The sequence below is a fragment of the Rhipicephalus sanguineus genome, chromosome 3, assembly GCF_013339695.2.
Source record: "Rhipicephalus sanguineus isolate Rsan-2018 chromosome 3, BIME_Rsan_1.4, whole genome shotgun sequence".
In the NCBI taxonomy this organism is placed as follows: domain Eukaryota; kingdom Metazoa; phylum Arthropoda; class Arachnida; order Ixodida; family Ixodidae; genus Rhipicephalus; species Rhipicephalus sanguineus.
This window is the reverse complement of record NC_051178.1, coordinates 214,028,083-214,046,604: the sequence shown is the minus strand read 5'-3', so window position 1 is coordinate 214,046,604 and position 18,522 is coordinate 214,028,083. Positions and strand designations below refer to the sequence as shown.

The following is an 18,522-nucleotide window of genomic DNA, read 5'->3' as shown; positions in this document are numbered from 1 at the left end:
GCGGGACCACCTTCAAGAGTGCTACGTGGGTGCCAAGAAACCTCGCCGCACTGACAATCTCGTCAAACTTGCGAGTAAGTTCGACGAGATTTTCAAGAGCAGCACCGTTGTAAGCGTTTATTGTAACGCTTTTATTAGGGGACGACACAAACGTGCTTCCCATCAGTCCACTGCCGCCTTCTCATGCAAAATCTCTAGAGCAGGAGTTCTCAAACATTCTGGCCTTGGGGAACCCCAACGGCTTTTCAAGGGTGCCGCAGAAGCCGTAACTTTTTCGTGAGCATTAAGACAATCAAAAGTGAGGTGGGGGGGGGGGGAGTGATAATGCCTTTCAACGCGCGCAACCATAGTACAGTCAAACCTCGTTAATACGTACCCGCTTTAAACGTACTAACGGTTAAAACGTAGTTGCGACGAATCCCCGACCGAGTCCCATAGAGCTCAATGCATTCGCTGACCGCATAAGCCGTAGTGGTTCGCCCTATGCCTACCGGTTAGTGCGTACCCTGCGTACCGCGACAACTTTTTGTGCCATAAAATTTTACTGCGCCGCTCAACTTCCCGACACCAGAATGTGCCGCCAAAGGTATTCCGCCTTTTTGAGAAGTGCGCAGACCAGTCGATCCCCGATTCCGACTTCTGCGCGATTGCGGCGACGCCTTTGCGGGTAAGCATCGGGAAAGAACGAAGGCGAGGTGGCGGCCACCGACGAACGCGCCGACATGACTCATCGCCGACAACCTTATCACAATAAGTATCTTCAGCTATCTGCTCGGGCACGCGTGCGGCGCAGCGCTACTTTTTAAGCCTACTGCACGCTTTTATTAGGCGACAACCTGAACGCGCTGGGCCGCCGATCGCTGACGCTTCGTTGTGCGCGGCCATCTTCAAGGCTGAAGTTGAATTGATGGCGCAAATGCTCGGGCAGGGTCGAAGAACTTCAGCCATGTACCAACTAGCCCGACAGCAAACGCTACTAAGCCGTCATCAGGCGCGCACCGCTTTGTAGAAGCGAAAGCAGATCGCTGTTGCGTAGTTAGCGTTGCGGGTCGCGGCCGCCGAGAAACCTCGCTGCATTAACGCTATCACACTAAACGCACGTGTACGATACAGCAAGCGTAGCGCGGTTGTAACCATACTGCACGCTTTTATTAGGCGACCACCCAACGCACCTCCGTCCGCTGCCAGGACCGCTAGAGCATCGCGGAGTGCGCATCGCTTGCATGAAGCTCGTCATCGCTGCGTTAACCGAACAAGCTACTCGCCGCATCTGTGCACGATCTGGAGCGAAGTGGGTACGAACAACATTCCCACGATAAATGCGCGCGTGCGGCACAGCAAGTGGTCCAGTAGTGACGGCGTGAGCCGAGTAGGCGACGCGCTGCACGCAACTAGTCGGGAGACGAGCGGCTCCACGCAGCCGTACCGCGTTTCACTGGAACTGTGTCAGTTTTCGTTTAGTAGCAAATTGCGGTTAGACGCACGCACATATACCGCGGAAAGCAGACACTGTCCGTTCTGTCGCTATGTTGGTCACTGCGTTGACCGCGTATCCCGGACCCTGCAATAGTTTCGAAATGCTCTTCGGCGTCGCCACTACGCGCTATCGGGCGGTCGTGCGAGTGTGCCAGGATCTTTTCTCCACTTTGGCGAAAAGAAAGAAAAGGCTTTGCGGTGGGTACTTTAGGCAATATTTGCTGTGGCACTCTATTTATTTGCTGGTGGCGATGGCGTACGCTAGGAGATGCAAATTTGTACTTAGTGTTTAATGCGTACTACCGTTTAGTGCGTAGTTATGCCGCGTTCCCGGCAGGTACGTATTAACGAGGTTTCACTGTATTAACACTGCCTATGTTGGCCCGTTCTCTTTTCTTTAATCTCTAAGGCTATCGCCATTGATGTAGAACTCCCGATAATACACAGAATTGCGATTCTGTGTATCGCCACGCTTCATGTGACCACTTGTGACCTGGTGACCCGCGCCGCTTCGACTCACGTAAAGCACACGCCGACCATACACTGCAAGCTTTCAGGCACTGCGCAGCGTAAGCAATGTATTCCCACAAACAAAGCGCCGGACGTACAGAGGCCTGTTTTATTTTTTGCAAAACAAAAAGAAAGGAGGCATGCCAGTCACACAGAGAAACGGCTGTCAACCGATACACCGGTTGTAAGGCTAAGCCTAAATGCTCGTGTTGCGCACAGCCGGCACGAAGCGACGCCTCTTACGCATATCAAAGCACTCATTGCGCATTTTGATTACAAAACCGAGCAGTGGCAAATCACCGTGTATGAAAATTGTGCCACGTGATCGCCAACGTGCCATGAGCCACGAATAAAGTGCCGAGTTGCTCGTTAATGTCGTCATTTGAACTGCTTTGAACGCTCACGAGCATTTTGTCCCCACGGGTCCGCAAATCGGGCAAGTTTCATGGCGCGCACTAGAGGAGTCTTTAGTGCTGCTACCAGGTGGGTCTCTCGGTACCCGCAGACACCCTATGTGTGGATGCAGCATGCGATGGCTTCATTAAATTCATTATGCAATGCAAATGTGCTTGTCCAAATAAATAAATTAGTGTCTAATGGGGGTAAAACGGGAGCGGATTGCCTTCGTTCTGGGCGCTCGCAGAACCCTAAGATGTCCTTCACGGAACCTCTGTGTTCTGCGGAACTCAGTTTGAGAACCCACGCGCTAGAGCATCGCGGAGACGCGTTGCATGCAGGATGATAGTTGATGCCGCATTGGCACAACGAGGTACTCGCCCACGGCAAACACGTGCCGTCGCCACGGAAACCCCAGCGACCAGAGTAGCACGCTACCCACAACAAAGAAGAACCTGAAAGTCAACCCTGCTGCGCATGCCACTCGACAGATTTCGCTAAGTGACAGTAGCACCAGAACACACAGCCTAGCGAGTACAGGCAGCCCGCTCGGGGCACGGCACAACTTTCTTGCGGGGTCACGCATATTTACAACAGTTCAGGGGAGATTATGGCGGCACCATGGGATTAGAAAGGTGCATAGAAGAAACACGCTTGGGCGCATCCGATGTCAAATTGCGGTTACAACGCAGGGGAAGACACGAGACAGGGACAGGCAATTTGAAATGGAATACCAACTAGCCCCTACTCACACCTTGCATCCGATGTGTTGTGCGAACGTCTTATTCTGTTTTATTCTGTGCGAATGTCTTATTTTCTTGGTATTCCTGGCGCTGCTTGGAAAATCATGACAACCCAGCCTTTCTTCCCCACCAAAGCTGACGTGGGCATCAAAATTGTTTTTGAGGCTGTTTTGGAGCAGTTCGGCGCAATTTTTGCAATTTTATGCTTTTGGAGCAGCTTGGCGCAGGAAAACGGAATCGTATAAAAAATTCGCAATATACGTAGCTGTCTCACTCCTGAATGTTGCGTCTTATATAGTAAAAGCTCGTTATTTTGAACTCGAAGGGGACTACAAAATTGTTCAAATTAAACAGAGTTTGAATTAGCGGGCAGACACTAAAATGAACAGACGTCGCAATACACTGCGCGGGCAGAACCCAAGGAAGCCACCTCTGGACTCGTTATCGCGAATTAGGCGCTACTACACGTTTATGGCAGGTGATTTCGCAAATTAAGTTCATGAACCTCTAACAGCAAACAAAATTAATTGATCATTCAGTCATGCGCCAGAAACAAGCACCGACATGCATTCATGGGAGCAGTGAGCCTTAATGTCAAAATACATGATGATATTTACACTCCAAAAGACATTTATTTTCATGGCAGAGTTAATGCAATCAAAATTAAACGTAATCAACAATTTGCATTTGTTTGCGTTTTCTCTGTCGCGACTCTATGAGCATCGTTGCAGCTTGCCCAAGAGCTCCAGCACGGCGTTCGAATTCTCATCTGCTGAAAAATGCTGTTTCGTTGTTTTGCATCTCTAGTAAATTTGGTTTTCTTTGGTTTTGCAGCCCATTGTGATCACTGGGGGCCGAATTCTGCAAGCAGCGATGGAAACCCGGGGTTCCCAGTTCAAGTTAACCGTTGTGGATACCGACGCATTCGAATTATCGGGAGTTTTCCCCCATTTAAATACACAGGGCAGTGCTGGGACCAGGGCATCGGTTCGAATTAACTGCACATTTGAACTAACCAAGTTCAAATTAATGAGCTTTTATTGTTACACAAAAAGTCATGCGATTCTGCAAGACCAACATGTCCATATTTTATTCGCGAGTATGATAAACTGAGCGCAAGAGCATTCGTAAAAAGATATCTAATCATGTTATAACAACGAAGCGGGTGTGGTCGTAGATGTCAGCTACTTGCTGTTCAAGCAGTGCGGCGACCACGAAGATTATGGCCGTAATAAAAGCCACCAGAGTCACGCGCACTATTGCACTGTTTGAATTGTCTATTTTTAACCATAGAACTAAGGTAATAAATAAAAAAGGGCACCACAACAATTCATTGTAACGTTGTAGCACCCACAATACCAGTTACAAAAAAACGAAAGTACCACTTCGTTATCATTCGTCATCCAGGAGTGGAATCAACTGCCGAGAGCAATAGCTGAAGAAGTAAATGCTGATAAATTTTCAGAGGCACTAAAGAAATTCCTGTTGCCTAGCATAAACCACTAACATATCCACAACATTCTCAGAGATTCTGACACATTCTCGCTTTATTACGATGTATTCAAGTCCATCAAAGAAATCATCTCACGCTTTAGTATATATATATATACGTCCAAATCGTTGTATTGTTTTTTGGAAATACTTGTCTCTTCTTTGCTCGCTTTTCCCATATATATTTTTTTAGTGAATTGTACACACTTCCTTCTACAAGTGTTTTCTGTATATATTTTTTCTTCTTCGCTTTTCCCACGTTTGAATCGTATATACTTTTTCTGCCAGTATTATCTGTAATATTTTTTTTTGCACATTCTCACCTTCGTACGTTTCTTCATGCAAGAGTGATTATACTAGTGTTATTAGCACCGCTATATTCTTTTTTCGTGTATCCAATTTTTGTGTTCATTGTACCAAGTTATTCACCCCCCCCCCCCTATGTAATGCCCAACGGGCCTTTAGGGTAAATAAAAATGAAAATGAAAATGAAATCATCATCAGTTTCCGTGTGAGATGTCGCTGCAGTCTAGCAGTAGTCGCAGCTTACGGCTTCCGATCGCCATTTACATTTTGTATACGTGTACGTAGGTGTTTGTTGTTTTTTCTTCCCGCCAAGCCTCATAATGCCATAGAGCCAACGGCAACGATGTGCTTCAAGATGCTTACAATGCTGCGTAAACAGAGGCCGACAACTGCAACATAGCGATGCTGCCAACCGAGGTGGACCAAGTTTTGACAGTGCGCCGGAGGATGTGGCTTCGAATTCAGTGGAATAAATATATTGGTTTTCTGCGCCTTAGGACAGCGTTATTTTCAAGTTTTATACTGCTGCTTACAGATATTTAGTGCCGTGCGTGACTACGTATTTCGCAATGAATGTACTCTGCGTGCGTCATCTTTTATCATGTTGACAGAGTTAAAAAAAGATGCGTCTTATACAGAGCTGCATCATATATAATTTTTTCCCGCAAAAGTCATAAAAACTAGGGGGTGTGGCTCATACATCGGAAAATGTGGTACATAGGTATTTTGCAAGTCTCGCGCTTGGATTGCTACTGGAGCATGCAGAAATTGTTTTCAAGGCACCTTGCTTTCAATAATGCCAAGAAATAAAAGCAAAGCGTCACTAGCATTCTTCAGTGTGTCCAACCATGAGAAGGCAACTGGTGCATCCCATGACAAGCTGCACCAAGTAGTTTCTTTGCTCAAGCACATCAGCACCTTATCCAGACAACTCTTTCAACCTCATCAGAACCTCTGTGTTGGTGAGAGGATGATAATGTCTACGGGCAGACTGGGAATTCGACAGTATACACAGGACGATATGGGCAAGTGAGGATGTAAACCGTAGTCTTTGGCAGATTCCAAATCTAGTTACACTGTTAAATTCAGTGTATATGCAGGAAAGTGCAAGCCAACAAACCTGCATTGGTTGGTATTCGCCATTGTGGCAAGGCTGGTGAATAACTGCCTGTATCAGGGCATCTATTTGAACATGATAATATCTGGGGTTTAACGCCCCAGAACCATGATATGATTATGAGAGACGCCATAATGGAGGGCTCCGGAAATTTCGACCACCTGGGGTTCTTTAACATGCACCTAAATCTAAGCACACAGGCCTCAAACATTTTCGCCTCCATCGAAAATGCAGCCGCCACGGCCGAGATTCGATCCCGTGACCTTCGGGTCGGCAGTCGAGCGCCATAACCACTAGACCACCGTGACGGGGCATCTATTTAAACAACTTCGATACGTCTAAATCATGCTTCATACACCAGTTAGAGCACAAGACGCTTGTTTGTGGCACAGTGAGCAAGAAATCATACTTTTAAAGCTAGCTGAAAGGCAAAACACTCAATGGGAAAAAGAAGAAAAAGGAGGAGATATTTGCTGGCTGCATGATTAAGACGTTCTTAACCTACAAAGACAATCACATTCCACAAAATGTGAACAGCCCACACAGCCAACAAATTTGCACATGCAAAACAGAGAACCAAAAGTCTCCATTAAAAAGATATTGCTAACTGACAACGTGGGCACGCTTGGCATCGATAAATACGGCCAGCTGATTGGAACCTACAATGTGCTGAAGCGGAGGCACTGATGATGAAGATGCTGTTTTGTCATTCAATCGATATCACTGTTGTGAACAGTTTCATTCTTTTCGATGAACATTGTTGGCAGCCTCACAAAGTGCCTGAAGGGCAGAGAAATTTGTACTCCAATTAGCTTGCATAACGGCTAGAATTGGTGGAAGAGCTCCTAGAACTTGATGAGCACCATCATCCAGACCTCGAGGTTCCTCCTGCTAAAGGCACGCTCAAAGATCAACAGCACAAGCCAGAGGAGATAAAACTATACAGGAACAATACAGGAACTACGTTATGAGGAACAAAAAGCGGAACAGCAAAGAACAGAAAACAAATGTTTTCTACAAGACATGCTCGGCAAACCTATGCTTGACAGCACTGCACAACGTTCTCGTTTTTCTTTAAAGCACATCTACAGATGGAAAGTTTATACTACTTCCATGAATACTGTACATGGCCTTCTGGTTCAAAATCTACATTTCGATATTTTTTCATGTTCTCTTGGTACAAAGCAGCATCAATGCTTTAATGGAGTTTTTTTATTTCATTTTATATTTCTTTTCATAACAAATGTATGCTTAAGGTTAATATCGTTATACAGGACATTCCTCCTTCTGCAAATTGATACCACATATGCTAATATCACGCATTCTCTGCTGCAGTAAAATATCGTTAACTAGACTCGCAATAACAGCCTATCATCGAATGATCAGGAAAGTGTTAAGCATTGAAATATTACTGTGCGCACTTCACCATTAAACTATTTCCCATTCTCGGCTCTTGCGATTCCCAGCTCTCACTCCTCCATTTTTTTTTTTATATGATGTCATGAAAAATATATCCTTGGGGCTCTACTGCATTACGCCTTCCTCACTTCTGCCCTGGAAGATCAATAAAAAGGCCAAAATTATCCAGCATTATTAACATGCAATACCATCCTGCAGGCTTTACCACAACACAATGAAATGTTACACTCAGTACATTAAGTCCCATTTAGTTGCGTTATCTGTTAATGCTAGCTGCAGCTGGTAAGCTATGTCAGCCACGAATGCTTATGGGGCATGTCAGAGTGCTGCATTAAATCGTAGCGCATTCACTGTACAATTTACTCCCTGCACATTTTGTCATAAACAATGCATGTGATGACTACCTCACACTTTTGCACAGCAACTGACAATGTTTCTCAGCTCCATTTGGTAATTAGCACATAGACGGAAACCAAAAAGGGGGGTTAGAAAAGCCATAACTGTGGCTCACTTGAAGGCATGGCTTGTGACATGGGCAGCATGAAGGATGCTGACTGGGCCCCCATCATTCCAGGGCTCACCAGAATGCCTGAAGCCAAAACACAAGAGAAAATTCTGAAATCTGCGCAGCCAGGTTGCTCTGACATCACACTGTTTTCTGCACTGGCCTCCCAGTTGTGTACCTCTGTATCAGCAAAACTGCACTAGTTTCAGTGGGCTCACAGAGCTATGTGAAGCTAGCAAGGGCAGTAGCAACTGTGGGTGCTTGCCATATTTAGACAATACAGCAGTCCCAACCAACTTGTTCCTGAAATAAGTCGGTGAAAAAAAAGCAGTGATTCCTTTCTAATTTTGACACAGATGGCTTCAAGCATGCGCACTAACCCTATTGCAATGAAACATCTAGCCCCCCTAGTCATGACTCTATTTTTAGCCTCACCCGTGCACAGAATGGGCTCAAATGCCAGCTGCGCTCTTACGTTCCAGACTGTGCTAGAGGCGGCAAGGGTTTATTTATTGTCCCTGTAAATGCTCCCACATGAACACAGGTCGCTTTCCTTGTTTCATGTTTTATCATCTCCTCGCAACTTTCTTGCACAGCCTGCAATAGCTTGATGTGACCTGGTGTGCATCATTCAGACATGGGAGGCTCCTTGTCCAAGCGGCCCTCGTGACTTTTCACATGTGCAGGTGTTGGTTAGCGGCCCATACCATGGGGCTTTTGGGATTTCACCACATTACAAATTCAGATTTCAAAGATATGCAAAGTCCTTTGCTCGATTTAATGATAATTTGAGCATGGTCATCACTTTGTCTTATCGAGTTTCAACTGTGTTACACGAAGTACTAATTCTTGTGGTCAAAATAAATTGCAGTAAACATCTGCCCACTAACCAACATGCAACATCCCATGCCCGAAGATGAAAAGAAAATTTCATTGCTGCAAGCACTCACTGCCACTACCTGGTGCACCAAGATTGGGAAGCATACCTGCGCGTCCAAAGGAAATGTTCTGCGCTTCAACATTTCAACTGCACAACCTCCACAAAACTCAGTCAACTTGCACATGTGGCAAAACACCGTGCAGTGAAGCTACCAGGCAGTCACAACGTGCACAGTGTTCTAGCCCACCAAACAACAGCTACTACTACTTCAGACGCTTGCCACTCCTTGCTGCTATTGTATGTCTACCAAACAGACAAAAACCAGAGTTGCAAGGGAAAAGAATACAGGGACTGACAAAGAAATTTGCCCATGCATACTAAAGAGGAAGCCAAGAGCACACCAGCCAGTGCTTTTTTTCTTTTATGATATATTGAAGGCCTTTTCAAAAACAGGATTTGCATTTTGTAGAACAGCCTAAATTTGTAAACTTCATGGAAAGTTTGGGAACATAGGTACGTATGTACCTCTGTACTGCTTCATAAGCATCGCCACTGATGAACTGCAGCACCAGCTACCACTGTGAAGATAAACATGCAGTTGTATCGAAGTGAGCGCAAGAACTTAGCTCAGAGGTAAAGAACCACAAAGAAACAGATGCACTGCACAACATTACTAATAATCAGTGCAATGGCATGTGTAGAGTGTCCAGAGTAGCCTGAACGAAACAAAAGTGTCAAATTGGCCTCACCCTGAGCTTGTACTTCGCCAGCAGTTGCAACAGGCTGGAAGACCTGGCCCAGGCCTGTGAAGACAGGTGTAGCCGATGCCAGTTCTAAATTGTGTTGTGGTCACACACCATTGTGTATGTCAGAAAAGAAGCACAGCACTGTCAGACAGAAAGTTCACACAGCTCGAAAAAAGCTTATGCCCTCACATCTCATAATCCTCACAAAAAGTTATTTTGCCATTCGGTCGAAAGCGGGACATAGCACATTCTTACTCCAACTGAGGACAAAGTTGTAAAATCCATAGCTAAACTCCCAATTCTAAATATTGTTACAGACAGGCCCGTAGCCAGGAATTTTTTTCGGAGGGGGGGGGGGGGCATTGCTGAAAACCTTGAGTTTTTGAGAAAAACACCTATTTTTATTATTTACTTTTTGGTAAAAACACATACTTCACTAAAATTTCGGGGGGGGGGGGGGGCTAGGGTACACCCCCTCCCCCCCTGGCTACGGCCCTGGCAGAGCTGTATTACAATGCTCCGTTGCACAACACTGTACTGAATGGACCATATTCACTTGCATGTGTCAGATCCCAGGTACCAGAGAAAACTGTTTGTGATCTTTGGGCTCATCACATGCTTCTGCCTTTGCAAATCTTAAGGGGAGACGTGGGTCTTGAAAAAGTTTTTTTTATTAGTTGGGTTAAGTGAATGAAATTTAATACACTTATTTAGTTTTTTCTGCAAATTCCAAATCTTCAAGTAGATTTTTATTATCTGCATTAGAACAAAAGATATGAAATTTCTGAAAGCATATTTCTTATGGTACTTTTTGGCAAATTTGCTTTGTCAAACACAAAAACTAAATATATGGCAAGACTGTCAGAGAGCTCGTCTAGCCGATGATGCTAATTTGATTGTTTTCATCGAACTTAGAATACAAAATAAACGGATGCAAATATGAGGAAAAAATTTTTGCTTCATAGACTTTATGATTATCGAGAATTATCATTTGGTAAACAACATTATAAGAAAATAAATAGCATCATCGGCTAGACCAGCTTTCTGGCAATCTTGCCGCATACTTTGCTTTTGTGTTTAACGAAAAGAAGTTGCCAAAAATCCCCGTAGGAATTGTGCTAGAAAACGTTGCAGAACTAGCATATATTTTGTTCTAATGCAGCTGTTAAAAATCTACTCAGATTTGGAATCTGCTGAAAAAACTGAATAAGTGTATTAAATTTCATTCCATTCACCCAACTATTAAAAACACTTTTCAAGACCCACGTCTCCCCTTAAAGGGCCCGTAAACAGGCTGCGACTTTTTTTTTACACCCCCCAAACAAGCTCGGTAATTCGTACAGTAGACCGCGGCGATCACGTTTTCCGAATATTACAGCGCTGCGCGCCGTGCAGACCCTTCATTTCGAAAAACAATTCCCGCGCTTCTTTCCTACGCCTGACCAATCCTCCTCGTACGCGCAGTGACGCCAACTCGGCGATCGGCGAGTTGACATAGCACTGAGCTCATCGATTGGTCTAAACCAGATCTCAACAAACAGTTGTCAAGTTAACGTCAGTTCCTGTTCCCACCCACCACTACGAAACTGCGCCTTGTTTTTTGGCCCTGCGGTGATGCGGTTTCGGCCACGCAGTTGTCGCGCGTATATTCCTCACACTGCATAGCACCTGCACGCACTTCGCCTTCGACATGAGGCGAAGCGTTGTTCAGTTGCCGGCTGCAAATCGAGCGGGGAGAGGGGAATCTCCGGTAGCTCGGATGGGTCGCGCTTGCTCGCGCAGCAAGTGGGGTTATCCAGGCTTTTCTCTCGCGCCCCTTCGACATCTCGGAAAGCAAGCACGCATTCCTGCTGCATTGTGAACTGTCACAAAGGTTTAAAAATAGTGAAGGGCCGAAAATTGCCCGTCAAGTTACGGAGCACGTGCGACAATATAAACAATAAACAACCAGGAGCCGCAGCAAGCGGAAGTGCATTGCGACTGATCGAGCTCGCCCATGACGTCAATTGTTGACGTCGTGTCACGTTGCCGAAGTGGGCGGAGTCACGACGACAGGCTACGCCTTTCCCTCCATGTGGCGGAGAAGGGTGGTGAGGCCGCGCGAAAATTTGAAACCAGCTGAAACGGATGTTCTAACCCCTGTAACTTCCTTATTATAGCACGTACTCGCAAAATTCTTGCTTCACATAGCAAAAGTGCGCATATTTCTCTTCATTACAATTTTTGGACACCGGGGTTGTTTACTGGCCCTTTAAAGGGACACTAAAGAGAAGCACTAAATCAGTTTAGAGAGATAAATTACTCTTTCAGAACATTACTGTCAATAATTTCAACCTCATAGGTTAATTCTCAGAAGAGGATATGAAGGTCAAAGTTTCGTGTTGAAATTTCACGCTGAAATTTTAGCATGTTAACTTCCGTGCGACGTCACGAATTTCCAAGTTTTTTTTGCGTGTAATGAGGGTAAAGGCTGATATGCCAAGGGGGGCTCACACTTCCCGGAAAGGCTGTAGCGCAAAGACGGGGGTCAGCTAAGGAAGGACAGAGCCCGTGTGGTTTCCCCACTGGCTGAGAATGGTTACACTTGCACCAGCTTGATGATTGCGTGAAGCCCCTCGATCTCCCCGATCACCACGATCAGCCAAAGGTGCTATAAGCCAGAAACCTCACACAATGAGAGACTGAATCCTGCCTCCAATCTTCAGATTTCCATCGTTAATCCAACTGTTAAGACAAACTGCAGCATACGATATGCTGCCGGCCATTGAATAACTGCCAGCCATAATGATACTTTTGCCATGTTATACTACTTTTCCTATGCCTGTATTCAGAATTTATAATGAGAATTCTTCTACCTGCAGTGACTGTGAAGTCATACACACAACATATGGTACAAACAGTGGGAGGTAAGCGCTACAGCAGTTAAGTGTTTGTGCACTGTGGCTGGCTGCGCATGCGTGCGCTTCACGTGTGTGCACTCCGGGCACGTGAGATCTGCACATATGCGCTGCTTCTCAGTGTCAACTCCTTCCACCTCATAAGAGATGAAAAATTCGTGGTTGTCGCTGGAGCGAACATCTCGACAAGCAGACCTCTCTCCATGAAGGCTGCCACTGTCTGTTTCAGCACATGTATATGCAAGTTTCTCACCCTCTCCTCCAGCCCAAACAAAAGAGGAGGAAAGGGCAGGTGTGAAAACGGAGCCGGAGGAGAAGGGAGGGGCCGGCATGCCAAATTGGGCGAGTCAAAAAGAAACAGAAAAAAGAAAGAAAGAGAGGGGTGGTGGTGGGAGATTCGTGTTGAAAGCATAGAAGGGGAGGTACGTGTTATCCTAGCTTTGCAGGGATTCAACCATAAGGGTGAATCTCCATCAGCAGCTTTGCAGAGAACAGCAGCATATTCCGTTTCACAGCAGCCATCGGGTTAACAAAGGGAGCAGAGAATCACGGAGAAGCAAACAGCAACTGCACATGACGAGCTGACGGGACCGACGACGAGGAATCATGGAATGTGACAGCAAGCAATAGTTTCTAACCCCCCCTGCATGGCACCCTCCTAATCACACCGCTCAATCTCCCACATGAATGTGGGAAAGCCCCCTTCTGTGAGGAAAAGCCAACTTCTAGTAACATTTCGCACTATCCAATGCTCAAAGTACTAAGTATTCAGACTATTTTTGTTCGATGCAGTCAGATTTTCCTACACATTGACATTAAAGCATTGTTGTCTTCGAAAATAGGTCGACATAAAGGATAATTCGATTTACGCAAGTCTGATATAGTCGGGTTCGACTGTACATAGAAACAGGAGAGCATGCAAAAGTTATTCTACATGCTAACCGAAGGCAATGTTGGTTAGTGCATACAATAAGCTGAAATGTGCAACACTTACGTTGTGTTGCAGCAGGCAGTGCCATTGCAGACTGGAGTGTCAAGGCTGCTAATTGTTGTTGCTGCCACTCAGCAAAGTCTGTGTGTGTCTGGAGACATTAAACTCAAATCAGGAAATAGAACTGGGTCATGCACTTTTACATGCCATTAAGGTCGTGTTAGAGGGCACACTCACAACTGCTGTTGGGAGGATACTACCATAGAAACCAGAATATAGGTCAAGGTTTTCTCAAAATACTGCGACAAGAAATGTAGCCCCATCATACATAGCATTTCTTAGAAGAGAAACCGCAGGTGTCTGGCAACCTTTGGCAACTGAAGTCAACCACCCCAATCGTCATCGCCATCATCAATGTTGCTTTGTTTCCAGCCATGTGCCGTGAGGCGGCAGCTCATTTTCTGTTGTTATTCTGTTATGTAGCTATTTGGACTACGGGCTGCTTTATTTTTTCTACTTTTCTGTGAAAATAAGCGGAAGCTGACGACAGTTCACCAGAGTGTACAAGATAAAGGTTGACTAAGTTCGTGAAGGCATGTAAATCTGGCAGCACAGCGTGAGTTGGGGGGGGTCCATATACATCCCGGCCAGACCTATATTTTGGTTTTTAGAGTACCACAGAGTTATGCCATAAAAAGGGGCTCCCTACTCACCGTTTGAATCAGACTAATAGCCAGTGATTTGGCAGCTTGCAGCCCTTCTAAAGTTGGATGCCTGTGAAAAGAGCAAAAGCAGAAATATTGCTTGGCTGGAGATTCTTCCAGCTTCTCTAGAGAACCTGTCTTCCTCACCAACACCGCATTACTTTCAGCCGCATCAGCAAGATGAGTGGTTCTTCCAATGTGGCCATCATGGCTTGCCCACACTCATCATTGGGCACACAGACGCAGCAGTAGTACAACAGATCTTACCAGCACAAAATATCAGAGATTTGCAGTGCACTGACAACAAGTCAACAAGTTCTCAAAATGTTGATAACCTGAGTGACTGTCGCAATTAGCAACATTCCATTTCATTTTTCATTCTCACTATAACTCGTGACACCTGAAGATAAACTGACAACACTGCTTCCTCCCAGCCAAGAAAAGAAGGCTTTTGTAAAAGAAATACATCATTACAAAACAAACCACTTGGCCGCATACTAATTCATCACAGTCACAGTTAAATGTTTCGGCATCAGCCAAAGCTGCTTTCATCTAGATGCTGTAGGCCACATGCTCTAACATTTATTTTCAGCTTAGGTGTCCATGACATTCCAAATACACTGGTGAGACAGATGTATTGCACAGATGCAGTCAGTTGTGCAGCACGTTGCCAGACAGCCACCAGATTGCGTAAGTTTTTAATTGCTACATCAAGCAGCATTTTCCACAGCAATTTTTCAACCACGTCAGTCCAAAATAATCGACAAAATATTCGTTATGAACTAAAAATGGTTGTTTTTATTGCTATGGGCCACAGGGCAATGATCTTTGCGCTAGAGCTGGCTGTTGCCTTAAGCCAATGATCTGCTTGTAAGTATATCTGCATATATAGCCTCCTGGCAGCATCTTCCACATAATGGCCATTATGCTCTTTACGGGGTTTTTAACGCATAAATTTTTAAGAACTTAAGAGGTACTAAGTTTACTTCACTGTAAACCATTTCACATTAGAATCAATATAGAAAGCTAACCCTCGATATAACAAAGCCTGTAAAATTGGCCTTCACTATGGTACATTGATGGTTCACTAAGTTGAAGTTCGACCTTTTGTGCAAAGTATAGACACTGAAGAATTATTTCTTACATGGAAAGTGCCACAGGAATGTTCAAGTAACGTATTATAAAAAAAAAAGAACTAATTTTAATAACATTAAAGAAATCTATTTTGCTGAACCAGAAGTACAGCAGCCACTGCTTGATGCCACACTGGCAATGACCTTTTCCCAACAGCCATATGTCAGGCGTAAAGCCAAAATACACAGAGGTGCAATGCACTGTTGTAGTCAGTACTAAGTGAAGTTAATGCATCCACTCTGCCACCGCTTTGGGTGTGGCCTAGAGTGGTATAATGGCAACGTTATCATGTTCACCATGATCATGTTCACCATATCATGTTCACCAACCTAAACCACTCAGTTGGATGAACGTGATACACCAAAGCCACTTCGCACCTTAAAAACAGAAGCTCTAGTCTAAAACTGCATAAAGGCACAGCAATAACCTGAACTGCGGCACCTCGGTTCATGGTGGCCGCATTTTCTGCTTTGCAACGTCGCACGCGGGTGATTCCCCAAGAGATTGACAAGGGTCCGAAAATGCATATTTTAGATTTGTCTCAGTATTTTATATTTTCTGCACATACCACCCAGTAGCCCGAAAGTGAACGCCGTTTTTTTATTAACTGCATAATATAAGAGGGAAGAAATAGCGAACATTTTCAATACGGACGGACCATTGCCATCCCCTGTTCACAAAAGTTCACGAACATATAAATACACAGATATTATTATATAAAATGTATGCGTAATGAAGAGTCAAAGGGACACTAAAGAGCAAAATGATTTTTCTCATATTAGTAAAGTACTCTTCCACGATACCAAAAATACCACGCTTGCTGCGAGCAGATGGTTAGTAAGTGAGAAAACGCGCAAAAACAAAATGTGGGTGGCAACAGGCACCTTGAAGTTTCCACACCATTCGCCGTGACGTCCCATGTTTTGACGGCGCCTACTAGGGACTACGTAGTTCCTAATCGGTAAAAATGAAGTACATTGTCCTCTGAGGGGGCCATAGATTTAACATACCAAGTTTGGGGTAATTTTGTTGATGCAATGGCGCCAAAATACGATAAGTACACTTTGAAATCCCTGACGTCACGCGGGGAGATTTCAGTGCGAAATTTAAAGGGGTCATGAAGCACCCCTTGGGCTTGTTGAAAAAACACATCCTGCAGAAAGCTGACACGGCTATGAACTGCTCTGCCAAATATCAGTCGTGCGCGCCGCGTAAAGGCCACAAGCGGAGCGCGAAGTTGCCGTTTCCTCAGGTGCCCTCTTTTCAAACAAAGGCCGGTTCTCACTCTCGTCGGTGGGCGGGGCGTCTGCACGTTGACGTCGCGGATCTGCCTGTTTACGTCGCAAGAGACATAGCATGCTTATTGGCCGCCGATAGCCAACGTAAATCAGACGGAGCGGCGTTCGACTAGATTCAGATGTGCTTTCTTAGCGCACGGGGTGCCGCCACTTGCCAGCGCCGCACTCCTCAGTAGGCACGGTAGCCGCACTCGCGCACCGCCAACGAATCACAGCCGGCGAGAGCTAATTTCGTTCGCTTGAGAGCAGTACAATCGCGGCGCGCGAAAGCGCTAGTCACGCGTATTTCTCGCTTCTTTGCAGCTCGGAAGAAATGGTACACGTGAGAGTCTTTCTCGCAAATAATGCCGCTCTCGAACTTTGCAAATCCCACTTCTTGCCTAAAGTCAATATTTAGCAATTGAGTTAAATAATCCTCATTAACAAATTATTTACAAAACAAAGAAAATATCCGTAATGCGTAAGGTGGCTTTCAGCAATATGTAAATGATTTCACTCAACTGCCTCTAATATTGCATTTTTTAACCCTTGGCACAAGTTAGCTGGGACACACACACAAACACACACACACACACACACACACACACACACACACACACACACAGTTACATTGCGTGCCGCGATAACGTTTTACGCAATAAAAGTTTACTGCGCCGCTGAACTTGCTGACGCCTTTGTGTCTTCCACCTTTTCGAGAAGTGCGGAAATAGGTCGATAAGTGATTCCTACTTCCGCGCGATTGCAGCGATGCAAGCATAGGGAAAGAACGAATGTGAGGTGGCGGCCACCGACGACCGCGCCAGTATGACGTATCGCTGACAACCCTGTCGCAATAAATCTATTCACCTAACTTCTCGGGCATGCCTGTCGCGTCGCGCTGCTTTAAGCCTACTGCACGCATTTAGCCACCGATCGTTGCTGCTCGTTGTGCCGGACCGCGTTCACACGCGCCCCGCTTTGTAGAAAAGAAAGCAGCTCGCTGTTGCGGAGTTGATCGTTGTGGATCGTGCACACAGAAACCACGCTACACTCACGCCATTACGATAAACGCACGCGTACGGCACAGCAAGCGTAGCTCTGTCGTAACCATACTGCACGCTTTTATTAGGCGACAACACAAACGCACCTCCGTCCGCTGCCAGGACCGCTAGAGCATCAGCATCGAGGAGTGCGCATCGCTTGCAGAAAGCGAAGGTTCCGGCGCGGTTGCAGTGCTGCTAGGGTAGCTAGGGCTAGGGTACCGGTGCTGCTGTACCGTTGCCACTGATATTGAATTGAATTGCGTCGGCTGTCACGACGGCTGGGACGCTAGTGGCGCCATTAACAAATGCAGCAGCTCAAGATGGCGACCACGACGTACATCCACTCACGAAGCGCGCTGTCCACGAAACATTAGTTTCGGTTCCTAAAACCATGTTGTGGCGCAGCAATGGCGCAAATTAGGCAAAAAAGACCCTTTTGGAGCAGTGTGGAGCAGCAATTGCCAGTTGGCGCAGATTGGCGCAATTGGCGCAGGTTTCCCACCACTGCGATAGCCAACGTAAATCGAGAGCGGCGTTCGGATCAGATGTGCTTCTTGCCACGGGGTGCCGCCACTTGCCAGCGCCGCACTCCTCAGTACACGGTAGCCGCACTCGCGCACGCGAATCACAGCGGGAGAGCAATCGCGTTTTATGACGCGCGCTGACGTAACTTCTTAGCCCCGTGCCATCCCTCCCTGTCTAGCTTCCAGTGCGCTCGTCGGCACGAGAAAAGAAAGTGCTGAAAACGTGCGCCAAACCCCCGTAACTCCGCTCATTCTTGACGGACTCGAGAAATTTTTGCGGCAATCGATTCAGGAGGCAATAAACTCCGATACTGAGGTTATTAGACCATTACTTGGAAAAGTGGTTCATGACCCCTTTAAAGATAAAACTTTGAACTTGATTTTCTCCTCTATTAATAAACCTATGATGGTGAAATTAACAAA

At 45.8% G+C, this 18,522-nt stretch overlaps 1 protein-coding gene across 2 annotated transcripts in view; it reads right to left on the bottom strand.

The window, feature by feature from the left end:
• Positions 1-18,522, bottom strand: part of LOC119388275 (mediator of RNA polymerase II transcription subunit 15) — a 113,420-nt gene that overhangs the window by 77,767 nt on the left and 17,131 nt on the right. For both annotated transcript variants that reach the window (XM_049413897.1, XM_049413898.1), the window contains exons 4-7: positions 14,131-14,191; positions 13,481-13,568; positions 9,593-9,676; positions 7,970-8,047 (exon numbers count right to left, since the gene is read on the bottom strand). In XM_049413897.1, coding sequence (XP_049269854.1) covers positions 7,970-8,047; positions 9,593-9,676; positions 13,481-13,568; positions 14,131-14,191 — 311 coding nt within the window. The remainder of the gene's footprint in view (positions 1-7,969; positions 8,048-9,592; positions 9,677-13,480; positions 13,569-14,130; positions 14,192-18,522) is intronic.